Source organism: Felis catus, chromosome A3 (assembly GCF_018350175.1).
Source record: "Felis catus isolate Fca126 chromosome A3, F.catus_Fca126_mat1.0, whole genome shotgun sequence".
NCBI classification, from domain to species: domain Eukaryota; kingdom Metazoa; phylum Chordata; class Mammalia; order Carnivora; family Felidae; genus Felis; species Felis catus.
In genome coordinates this window covers 108511223-108523380 of record NC_058370.1, presented here as the reverse complement: position 1 = coordinate 108523380, position 12158 = coordinate 108511223, and the positions used below count along the sequence as shown (strand labels likewise).

The 12158-nt window shown below is 37.2% G+C and overlaps 1 protein-coding gene across 3 annotated transcripts in view; it reads right to left on the bottom strand.

The window, feature by feature from the left end:
• The window catches only part of SOS1 (SOS Ras/Rac guanine nucleotide exchange factor 1), a 152201-nt gene that overhangs the window by 74701 nt on the left and 65342 nt on the right, over positions 1-12158 (bottom strand). For all 3 annotated transcript variants that reach the window (XM_011281161.4, XM_011281162.4, XM_011281163.4), the window contains exon 2: positions 5300-5425. In XM_011281161.4, the coding sequence (XP_011279463.1) occupies positions 5300-5425 (126 nt within the window). The remainder of the gene's footprint in view (positions 1-5299; positions 5426-12158) is intronic.

Here is a 12158-nt window from a genome sequence, read left to right as displayed (position 1 = left end):
TCACTTAGCATCACACTCTCCAGTTCCATCCACGTTGCTACAAAAGGCCATATTTCATTTTTTCTCATTGCCACGTAATATTCCATTGTGTATATAAACCACAATTTCTTTATCCATTCATCAGTTGATGGACATTTAGGCTCTTTCCATAATTTGGCTATTGTTGAGAGTGCTACTATGAACATTGGGGTACAAGTGGCCCTATGCATCAGTACTCCTGTATCCCTTGGATAAATTCCTAGCAGTGCTATTGCTGGGTCATAGGGTAGGTCTATTTTTAATTTTCTGAGGAACCTCCACACTGCTTTCCAGAGCGGCTGCACCAATTTGCTCAATACGACAATTCTTAAACATATTTCACATAGGTCTTTGGAAAAAAAGTCACTGGTAGAATTACATAGGCAAAATGGAGGCAGGGGTTGAGGTGGAAGAAAAAGAAAATAGAATAGCAATCCCTTCCCAGAGAAAGAACAGGTATAATTATGGAAAGACAAGACTTAAGAAATTAAATAAAGAAAAAAAATAAATTTAACAAAGAATATACTTTACCAGGGACATAGAACAGAAAAAAAATACTATTAGCTTTTTCTTCTATTTTTTTTATAAAGATTAAATACAGAAAATGAGGGAGAATGAACCGGATTGGAGCAATTTTTATACACTATCTTCTAACATGAAAAATTATTGTGAAAAGACAGAAACAAACAATACATATCCCTCCTCTACATTCCCAGAGCACTCATATAAATGCTTCTTTATTCATCGGGAACACTGCCTGACAGACAGCAATACTCAAATACTGGTGGCATGGATTGTTGAATTTTGGCTATGTCAGTAAAACGAAATCCCTTTCATTTGGACTCTGATAGTTCACAATCTTTAGTACAATTTCTCAAAACTTTTCAATTAACATAAGCAAGATTAAATAACATAATATTCAATTAACATAGTATAGATACATATATAGTCCATCAGTTTTCAAGCACTTTCAAAGTATCTGTATTCCTAAAACTATAGGGCAACTAAAACCCACTTTTAGTTTTTCATTAAAATAAATCCCCTTGGGGCCAAGTATTAAGGAAGAATTGCTACTCTACTTTGAATTATGTTTATACTTTAATCAAAACGTATTCTTTAGAAAGACAGAAATTTTATATATTGCATTAATTCAGACTGATCTATTTTTTTAAATGTTTATTTATTCTTGAGAGAGAGAGAGAGAGAGAGAGAGAGAGAGAGAGAGACAGACAGACAGACAGACAGACAGACACAGAGCATGAGCAGGGGAGGGGCAGAGAGAGGGAGACACAGAATCCGAAGGAGATTCCAGGCTCTGAGCTATCTGCACAAAGCCAAACGCAGGTCTTTTTTTTTAAGTACAGTTTTTAATATGGGCCTCAAATTAAAAAAAAAAACTTTGACGAATTATCTCTTACCTCGAAATTTATTTGAAGGGCTTATAAAATTCATGACCCTTATGACTTAAAAAAAAAGGCTCTGTAAATGTATTAAGGAAATAAAATAAATGTATTAAAGAAATATAAAATCCTTATGAACGAAGAAAGTGAAAAATTGTTTTCTGATAAAAGAATCTAACACACCATTATATTCATTTAAAATCTCTATATATCTATATTTTTGTCTAAATACGTTTCCAGGAATGGTACAGGAAGAAGGGTATTTGACCATGATTAGATTCCAGGTTTCCACCTTTTTAAAAATCTGTTCTAGGGGCGCCTGGGTGACGCAGTCAGTTAAGTGTCCGACTTCAGCCAGGTCACGATCTCGCGGTCCGTGAGTTCGAGCCCCGCGTCGGGCTCTGGGCTGATGGCTCAAAGCCTGAAGCCTGTTTCCGATTCTGTGTGTCCCTCTCTCTCTGCCCCTCCCCCGTTCATGCTCTGTCTCTCTCTGTCCCAAAAATAAATAAACATTGAAAAAAAAAATTAAAAAAAAAAAAATAAAATAAAAATCTGTTCTAGGGGCACCTGGGTGGCTCAGTCCGCTAAGTGTCTGCTCAGGTCTTGAACTCAGGGTTGGGAATTCAAGCCCTGCATTTTATTTAAAAAAAAAATAAAAAAATTAAATCTGTTCTACCATTCTGAGGGGTGTGTAATCTATAAAATAAGCAGAGTAATAACTACTCCATAGGGTTGCTGTAAAGACATAACTATGTATATAACAGTACTCTGAAATTACAAAGCCCATTACCCAACTGATGGCTATTTCTATTTCACTCATACATTCTTCCCAACCTTTCCCAATTCCAAAGCCAGCTCATTGGTATATCACATGGCTACATCCACTTTAAGGGCTCAGATTTACCGCTTAAAAATAACATGACAGGGTACTGGATAATTATATATCTTCAATATCTCAGAAGTTTTCTATTAAGAAGCTAAGATATATCCTTTATTAATATTTAGAGTCTTGAGGGCCGACATTTTGATCAAACCTGTGCAACTCAAAAACTGACGCAGTAATTTTCAAGAATTCATGGGAGATCTCCTTCAATACTGGAAAAATTATATATTAGTTTCTGTATTAATAAAAATAAGGAAATTAAATAAACACAGTATAGTATGAGATATCAAGAAAGAACTGAATTTGAGTTTGCAATGTTATCAAACTAGCAAATTCCTAGAACGCCCTCTAACATCAGAATGATAATAAGCAAGATGAGTTCCATAACCCTACTCTAACACACTAGGCACAAGGCTGAATGCTGTATTTTATAAACACTGTGGGAGAACCTAACTAAGATCCAAAAGAGCAACTGGAATTATTCATGAGAAGAGTCAGGCAACGAGTTCTATTCAAGATCTACTCTGAAGACCAATGTAATTAAGTGCCTAAAGGAAATCATGAATAAAAGATAGTTGACCTTATAATTCAATGGAAAAATGGGATAAAAATGTATGAAACCTTCTTTAAATTACTTAAGAAATCAAAGTGAATTACTATTCCATTGTATACAATCTTTTCTACATCTACAACCTCTGTAGTTCAATGTTTTCAAATATCTCTTTGCCTCAGCTGAAATCTGGAACTCCCTTGAAGACTTCGAGAGCAAAAACCGCCCTTGTCCCAAAACCTGCATGAAGGTAAATTTAGCATCTTTTCCATTCCCCAAGCTGTTTCTGGATCATGTAAAATCTTGTCATGATCCTGTGTGACCTTACTGTCTACCTTAAGGACACATGAAATACCCTGGCCTCTTAATTCTTTGAATACCTCATCTTGGAGACTTTCTACCCCAGCCACCATCACATGGCCACATCCCGCTTTGTAACTGTGTTACTGAGGAAATCTTAAATTCCAACAACTTTGTCTCTGATCCCAATCTATTCTTTTAATTCTCTCACTCAGGTATTCTAGTGTTATCAGTTCTTAACTTTATTGGGAAATCCAATACCCTAATTCCCTCCATGTTTTTCCAATCTACTTGTCCTCTCCTGGCAGGATGCTTGAGTTGTAATGTACATCCAAAAAGCTTAGACTTTCTGGGCTACAGTCTTGACTCCGCTACTTATTAGCTGTGACCTTGGGCAAGGGCAATTTATCTAACCTCTCTGTGCTTCAGTTTCCACATTTATTCATTCAACATGTTATTTCCTGAGTGCGTTCTCAGTGCCAGACATTGTTCTAGATGCTAGGAATTTGGCAGTAAACAAGAAAAATAACCTTGGAGCTTACATTCTAGTAAGAGAAGAAAACAGCACCATCTTCATGGGGTTATTAAAAAACTTTAAATAAAATATAAAGCACGGAACTATTTAGAACAGTACACAATATTACAGCAAGCACTTAAATATCAGCCATTATTATATGTCACTTTTTCTCCTATCCAGTTTAGGTTCTCTGATGCCCTTTTCAGAAGTTTCTCATTAGATATGCCTATATTATCACTCCCTCATCCCCCGGGGGACAGGGTAGGGCCTGGGGTAGACAGATATACCTCCTACCCAGCCACCATTTGAGATAAAATCTTTGTTACATTCTATGTGTGTTGTGTCTTGAAAGGTTGTAAAGCCCTGTTATTACCAATTTCCACCACTTCCTTGTCCTACTATTCTACTGTATGTCTATGGTGAAATTCCATTCAACCCGACTATCTTTCTTGTGCCCACGTTTGAGTACTGCAAAAGAAATGTCAGAGAAACTCAAAGATTTGTACTAGTATACATTCAAGGTCACTAAAGTCAAATGTTCTTAATCGTTGTTAGACAACTTTTATATTTCCAGCTCTATCTCCCATTTTCTACAGTTAGAACTTCAAACCTTCTTTCTTTTCTTCTCAGACTTTTGACTTCTTCAGATGCCTCTTTTGGGAAGCTAATCCCTAAGCCCCAAGGCCTGTGTTATTAGTTTGTCCCTTTTATGGTGTCCCTCAAAACTTTCATGCACAGTGGATCACATCCTGTTATTGCCATTATTCCTGTATCTCCACCAAACTTTAAGCCCTAAAAAAGACAGGGGCCAGGTCACTGCTGTAGTAGACTGCAGAACTTCCTAGGTTTTTACATGTTTCTTTCCCTTCCAATTGGTGGGAAGGAGTTCACTTACTATCTAAAATACATGTAACAACTGAAGACCAACAGATTAATAACTAAATGTTTTTATTTATTTTTGAGACAGAGAGAGACACAGCATGAGCAGGGGAGGGGCAGTGAGAGAGGGAGACACAGAATCCAAAGCAGGCTCCAGGCTCTGAGCTGTCAGCACAGAGCCTGACACAGGGCTCGAACTCACAGACTGTGAGATCATGACCTGAGCTGAAGTCGGACGCTTAACCGACTGAGCCACCCAGGCGCCCCAAAATGTTTTTAAATGACAGTGGGCTTTAAAAACAAAAGAAACATTTGAACATATTCCACTCTTAAAACTGTGTGTGTGTGTGCGTGTGTGTGTGTAAAATTCTAGTATCAAGGAGTAGTGTTTAGGGGTGCCTGGGTGGCTCAGTTGGTTAAGCATCCGACTCTTGGTTTCAGCTCAGGTCATGATCTCACAGGTTCATGAGTTCAAGCCTCGCATCGGGCTATGCGCTGGCAATGAGGGGCCTGCTTGGGATTCTCTCCCTCTTGCCCTTTCTCTCTGTCCCTCCCCTTCTCACGCTGTCTCTGTCTCTCTCAAAATAAATAAACTTAAAACAAAATAAAGGCAGTGTTTTGAGGCCAACAAAAGTTCATTTCAGAACACTTTCACTGACACTGCAACAAGTACACAGTATGGGTGTGTGTGTGTGTGTGTGTGTGTGTGTGTGTGTGTGTATAAAGCAAATACAAGGCAAAATTTATCATACCTCTACATCTGAAGCACTTCGGGGCTGAGCTTGGCATAGCATATTTAATAACTGCAAGATTAATTCTTCAACATACTGAAGAGCATCATCACTAGACTCAAGAGTAGGATGAACTTGCCCCTGGACCTATAAACAAAAAGCAAAGTAATTAAAATGTAGGTTTATACTCAAGCACATGGTCTGAATTGCAAGTACAGATTTAAATGTGATGACCCAGAAGTTCGTTCTCAATCTCTCCCCAGCCACAATACCATACATGCTTATTAACATGCTCCTGGAGGTTCAGATACCTAACTGCAGATTTCAATATATTTTTTTCTTTAAACCACAGTTACCCTGAGACATGGGAATGCAGAGAAGGAGGGAGAGGCTATGGTTTTCATCCAGAACCAGAACATTTACTCAACATACTGCTTGGGCAAAATTGACCTCCCATGGGTCTCTGGCCCTTGTTTGAACTCTACCTTTCCTCCTAAATGATAAAATCCAAGAAGGATTTCTCTTATTCACCAGTGTAACACTAGCACCTAGCACTGTGCAGGGCACAGAATACAAACTTGATAAATGTTTGTTGAACACAAAATCACCCTATACCAAAGGACACAAAATGGGCACTTTTGACAATCTGTGACTGTCTCTGCTTTATGAAGATAACTTGGTAGTCACTCATTCATAAATGCCTAATCATCTTTACCTTCATTTTCCTCAACCATTTGGTTGGAGGCCCATCAGGCCACTGGCCTCTGTAAAATTTACATTTTAATTACCAGCATGCTAGCCTTTACGTGCATCCTTTGTCACTCACTATGGGTCACAACTATTCCATTTAACAAATGGCAGAAAAATCAGTTCCAGGAAACAAACAATATAGGTTTTAAAATATAGTCAACTCTCCAAAGGGCAGAGCCCTCTTGGGAGAAAAGTGCACAATACTCGCTGGCCAAGAGCATGTAGTATGATCTGTCCTATTACACCTCATTATCGAACAGGGTATGACAGCCTTAGTGTGGGGGTACATTTTTATATACAGTGTACTATATTATCAATTTCTGGAACGTGTGTTAAAAATACATAGATATGTATATATCCGTACACATGAATTTAAAATACTTTTTAAGGAAAAATATTTTAGAGGCAATCACAATTCAGAACTGTGGGGGGAATGCTACATCAAGTATGAGGTTTAAAGCAATTTATTATTATTTTATAGGTGAAGAAACTAAGCCGCAAAAGGCTTAAATCCCTTGCCTGATCATTTCCGGTCATATTCAGTATAGCAATTAGCAATCTGATTGTGATTAATCTGTTTATAAATCTCTTCACCCTGTTAGATGACTGAATGGTTGTGCAGTTAAAATAACGGATAACGTTTGGACTTAGAACCCCAGAATTTGTGTTTCTCAGCTCTGGGCTTACTATTTGCCATGCCATCACACTCTAATGTGTGTAGCTAATGGACCTTGTAAACTTACTTCCCTTCAGCACATAACAACATTAAACCACCTTTTTGTTTTTAAGATGGAATTTGATAAAAAGTTTTATTTATTTATTTATTTATTTATTTATTTATTTATTTATTTGAGTACAGGTGACACATAACGTTACAACAGTTTTAGGTCAACAACAGTGACTCGACTTCTCTCTACCTTATGCTATGCTCACCACAAATGTAGTTACTGTCTGTCATCATGCAATACTAACACAATATCATGGACTATTCTGTTAATAATCCCATGATTATTCATTCCACAACCAGAAGTCTGTATCTCCCATTCCCCTTCACCCATTTAGCCCATCCCCAGAGCCCCCTTCCCTCTGGTAGCCATCAGTTTGTTCAGGTCTGATTCTGCTTACAAAATTTTATTTTTATTGATTGAATTGCATGCACCCATTTGGCTTAAATTGTCTTGTCAGATACCCTTTAGCTTCATAACCAACTTATCTTCATTTATCAGTGAATCCTAACACCACATAGTGTGGGCTTTTCTTGAGGGACTCTCAGTCCAGTCTTTTCATTTTTTTTTTTTAATTTATTTTGAGAGAGAGCATGGGGCGTGGGTGGCATGGGGAAGGGGCAGAGAGAGAGGAGAAAGAGACAGAATCCCAAGCAGGCTCTGTGCTGTCAGTGTAGAGCCCGACATGGGGCTTGATCTCACAACTGTGAGATCATGACCTGAGCTGAAATCAAGGGTTAGACGTTTAACCGACCGAGCCACCCAGGTGCCCAAAGTCTTTTCATTTTTTAATTCTCTTTTCTGACCAGTGACACAACCTGTCCTACTTCTCTTATTTCTTTGCTCCTTTTCCATTTTCTTGTGGAGTTCCTTAGCTTCCTCCACCTCTTAACTGTGGATTCTAGCCTTTTCTGTCTGCTCTTTTCTTCTGTTCTTTCCCCCAAGTAATCTTTACCTCCACATTTTAAACTACAACCAATGCAGACAACTTCAAATCTACCCCTAGTTCTGACTTCTCTCCTGAGTTTTAATTTTTTTTTAATATTTTATTTTATACTTTAGAGAGAGAGAGAGAGAGGGGGGGGGAGAGAGTGCACACGAGAGCAAGCACAAGCAAGGGAGGCGCAGAGAGACGGAGACAGAATCTGAAGCAGGCTCCCAGAGCTGTTAGCACAGAATAAGCAGTGAGATCATGACCTCAGCCGAAGTCGGATGCTTAACCCACGGAACCACCCAGGTGCCCCTGCCTCCTGAGTTTTAGACACACACTTCAAATCACTTGTTAGATTATCTCCATCTATCCTACCAAAATCTCTAATATAACTTAGTGAGAAAAAGGAACTTACTATAAAAGTTTAATAAGAAAAACTATATCCCAGGGTGCCTGGCTGGCTCAGTTGATAGAGCATGCAATCTCTGGGTTGTAGGTTCAAGCCCAAGTTGAGTGTAGACATTACTTAAAAGTAAATAAAATCTTTTTTAAAAAGCACTTGAAAAAATAAAGAAAAATTATATGTCACACATAGAACTCAGTTTAACAAATGGAAATATATTTTAGAAAAAGACAATATAGAAGCCCCTGTTTTCACTAAGATGTAGTACTGGAAAATGTAACTATAATTGGGGTTACATTTCTGTCCAAGGCTCCAGCATCATATAAACTATAGCTATAGATTTATAAAACCGAGGAATTTTAGAAATAAAAGGAACTTGAGAAGTCATTTAACTCAGCGCCTCTATTTAGCAAATGAGAAAAAGAAGATGCCCATGATCCTGCAGTTAACTAGCAATGCTGTAAATACCGAACCTGGGCCTCCTGGTGTCTGGGCCATATAGTTCTTTCCACTAAACCCTTGACTGTCGAATCTGGAGTCTGAGGAGTGTGCTAGTAGCTCCATCAGCACAGAGAGAATGCCCACAAACTGTATCTATTCACATAACGGGCTTCCAGAGAACACATGGCTTGATGTATGCTGTCTCACTTCAATAAACATTGTCATGGAATAAATGCAAATGCAGCACTAGAAATCTCTATCATCTGAAAAGGTAAAATCATTTTACTCATTCAAAATTACAAATAAAGTAAAATTTATAAATTACAAATTTACTAAAAATCCAACATATAGCTAAAATGCTGGAGATAATAAATATTAAAATGAAAATACTGGGGCGCCTGGCTGGCTCAGGCAGTACAGCATGTGACTCTTGATCTCAGCGTCGTGCGTTCAGGCCCTGCAGTGGGCATGGAGCTTACTTAAAAAATAAAAAAATGAAAAAAATGAAAAAGAACATATTTAATCAGCAATCATTTTAATTAATTTTTTAAAATATCAAAGACTTTTGAGGTATAGGTACACAGAAACACATTTTAGAAAGTGTTCAGGAACGTGTAAATTAATCAGATTATTTTTAAAAAATGTTCTTTGTTTTTCAAAGAAACCCATGGAAACATAATTCTTCATTAATATAGGTCCCTCTCCAGCTGCTCTTCAATTTACACTTTAAGCTGAAGCAGCAATTCAAACCATTTGTAGTTCGCTAAAACATGGCATGCAGTTTCACTCACACTGTCCTCCATGCCTGTCATTCACTCTCTCATCTACCTGTTTGACTTTCAAAACCCAGATCTCGTCTCATTTGGGAAGACTTCCTTGTTTCTTGCCTCTCTCTAAGGCAGAATTAATGTCATTCATTTAAATGACTTACTGACCCCATTATAAATATCAGACTTTGTTGGTATTGGATACATAGAGCTAAGCCAAAAACAGTTCCTGCTTATATGGGCCTTATACTCTGCTAATGCTTGTACTAGATACCACATTTTTGTTACCAGTTTGTCATAATGAATTAAAATTACATGTTTCCTTGTCTGCTTGATGTCGATGATCCTACTGGGCAGGGCCTTCTTCATCTATCTATAGAATCTCTTAGCATTTCACTCTCAATCCCCGACATTCAGAGTATACTCACTCAAAGCCTTGGTGTTGCAGGGGTGAGAGGGATAAAATATTTCATTCTTGGAATTAAGGTTGAAAAGGGATAGTGGTAAGGCTAGATGATTTCAGGAGCATAAGCCCTTAAAGCAGAAACCGTTCAACATACAAAGACAAAACTAAAATAGATGTTTATTTTGTAGAATCATATGAACTGTATATAACCACAGTGGTAAAATGCTATGCTTTAGACAAACAAACTTGATACTGCTTACAGTTCAGGCACATATAATCCAAATGCTGGCCAAGTTTAACACCTAGCATGATGCATAAAATTTTAGAAATTTAAATTCAAACAGTTTTATTTATTGATGGTTATTAATATCCAAATAAAACCTATTAGGTAAATAAATCACACAAAGAATTAGGCCTGAACAGAAATAATGCATAATGCCAACTGTTCTTCTAAGTTTCTGAATATTAACCTTCATCATATATTAAACCTGTCAAATTAGGATCAAAAGGTTCCTTCGTACAAGAGACTAATAAATTATTTTACTTCCTTAAAAACAAAAAGAATACTTCAAAATCTCTGGCTGAAAAGCATGGGCAATGGTAAATACTTCAAGACAAGCAGAACACCAATTTCTGAAATACAGACTTTGCTCTTTATTCTTTTAAGGAAGATGCTATTAAGAGATTTCTTTAATGAGCAGACAGAAGTAGTATTACATTTCCTATACAGATAGAATAAAAAACACTTCTTTTCTATGAGATAGTATTACAGCTAAAGTGTTCTATTCCATTTAAGTGGTACTGAAAGGTATTTAATAGATCAAATGATCCAAATTATTCAAGACCATACAGAATAGGTTACACTGCCAATCTTATGACAGCCTTCAGAAGTCATCTACAGCTGATATTCATTAAGGGTGTGTGTGTGTGTGTGTGTGTGTGTGTGTGTGTAGTTATAATAAGCACTTAGGATTGGGTTTATAAATTAGACGTGAGTTTTCCCTAATACACAGTTTTCAAAAATATTATATTTTATACTTCTATTTACTGATATCAAAAACCTCACATACTTAGAAAATTACTTTAGGTACCTTAGGTAAAGCAAATGCAAGAACTTCACTGAAGAATTAATTAATCATAGTCGTGAATAAGAATGTCACATGATCATGACAAGAATTCTTTTAGGGTATAATCATCATATTCAACTAAAGATGCCACATTGAATTTTAAACCTTCTTTAAGGACTGCCTGTATCTCTCTTGATGGTTCGTTTGGTCTCTAGTGGTTTCCAACAGATTCAGAAGCAACTTTGTTGGCTCTTATTGCCAGATTTTGTGGAATCTGAAAAAAAACAAGGATCAGGTCTGTATCAAATCCTAGGTTGTTTGAGACTTGAGTTCTCTAAGTGTACTCAGCAGCCCCTTGGGTAAACTGCCAGAAAACACTATGTTGAATTCTGATGAATTTTTAATAGCCTTTTCTAGCTAATGGCTCTCTGAAGAATTAGAAAGGCTTCTAGAGTGTATTTTGTCATATCTTGAGCCCAGATCTGCTACTTTTATTTATAAATATAACAGGAGAATATAAAATAAAACTTGTATTCTCAAAACCTTTATCATAGCAAATAATAAAGTTTTGCATTGTTAAACTTCTTTGCAATGTTACAATGATTATTTAGCCAACATCTGATGTTTCAGGTCCTCATTTTCCCTCATTCATAGATTTAAAAATCAAAGCAAAACCTTTAAAAAAATTAAAGGAGATAAAAATAATCAGAGAACTTAAATCTTTTCTAGAAATAAAATTGACTAAAAATATTTTCTCATTTCTTGGAGTCTGTTAATTAGCCTTTAGGTCCGTATATGTAACAATCTTTTTAATTTCGTGAGTTTTTTTTTTTTTTAAAGTTTATTTATTTTAAGAGAGGGAGAATGCAGAAGCAGAGAGACAGAATCCCAAGCAGGCCCCATGCTGTCGGCTGTCGGCACAGAGCCCAGCACAGGGCTCGATCCCTCGAACGGTGAGATATGACCTCAGTCGAAATCAAGAGTCACATGCTTAACCGATGAGCTACCCAGGCGCCCCTTTCCTAAGCTCTTATTTGCTGGAGACACAAAGAGGACACAAAGAGTTCAGCTCACACAGTCAATATACGCAACTGACTTAATTAACACAGTGTGATGAGGCTAAAATGGAGTTATATTTAAGGCACAGTGACAACACCCCCCCCCCAAAAAAAGAGTGACCCTTGCTGAATGGTGTGTGAGGATTATCAGAAGTAAGTATCAAGTAAAACACACTTGAACCGGTGCACAGAGAACGAAGGTGTTAAGGGCAGCACATAAGTTACTAAAAAAGCTAGCATATAAAAAATTACAGAGGCCAAGACAAAATGTGAGGACAGCTAAGCCTGGAAAGGGCAGGCTTGTGTGGAATGCTAAGAAGTGGGGAAGTGAC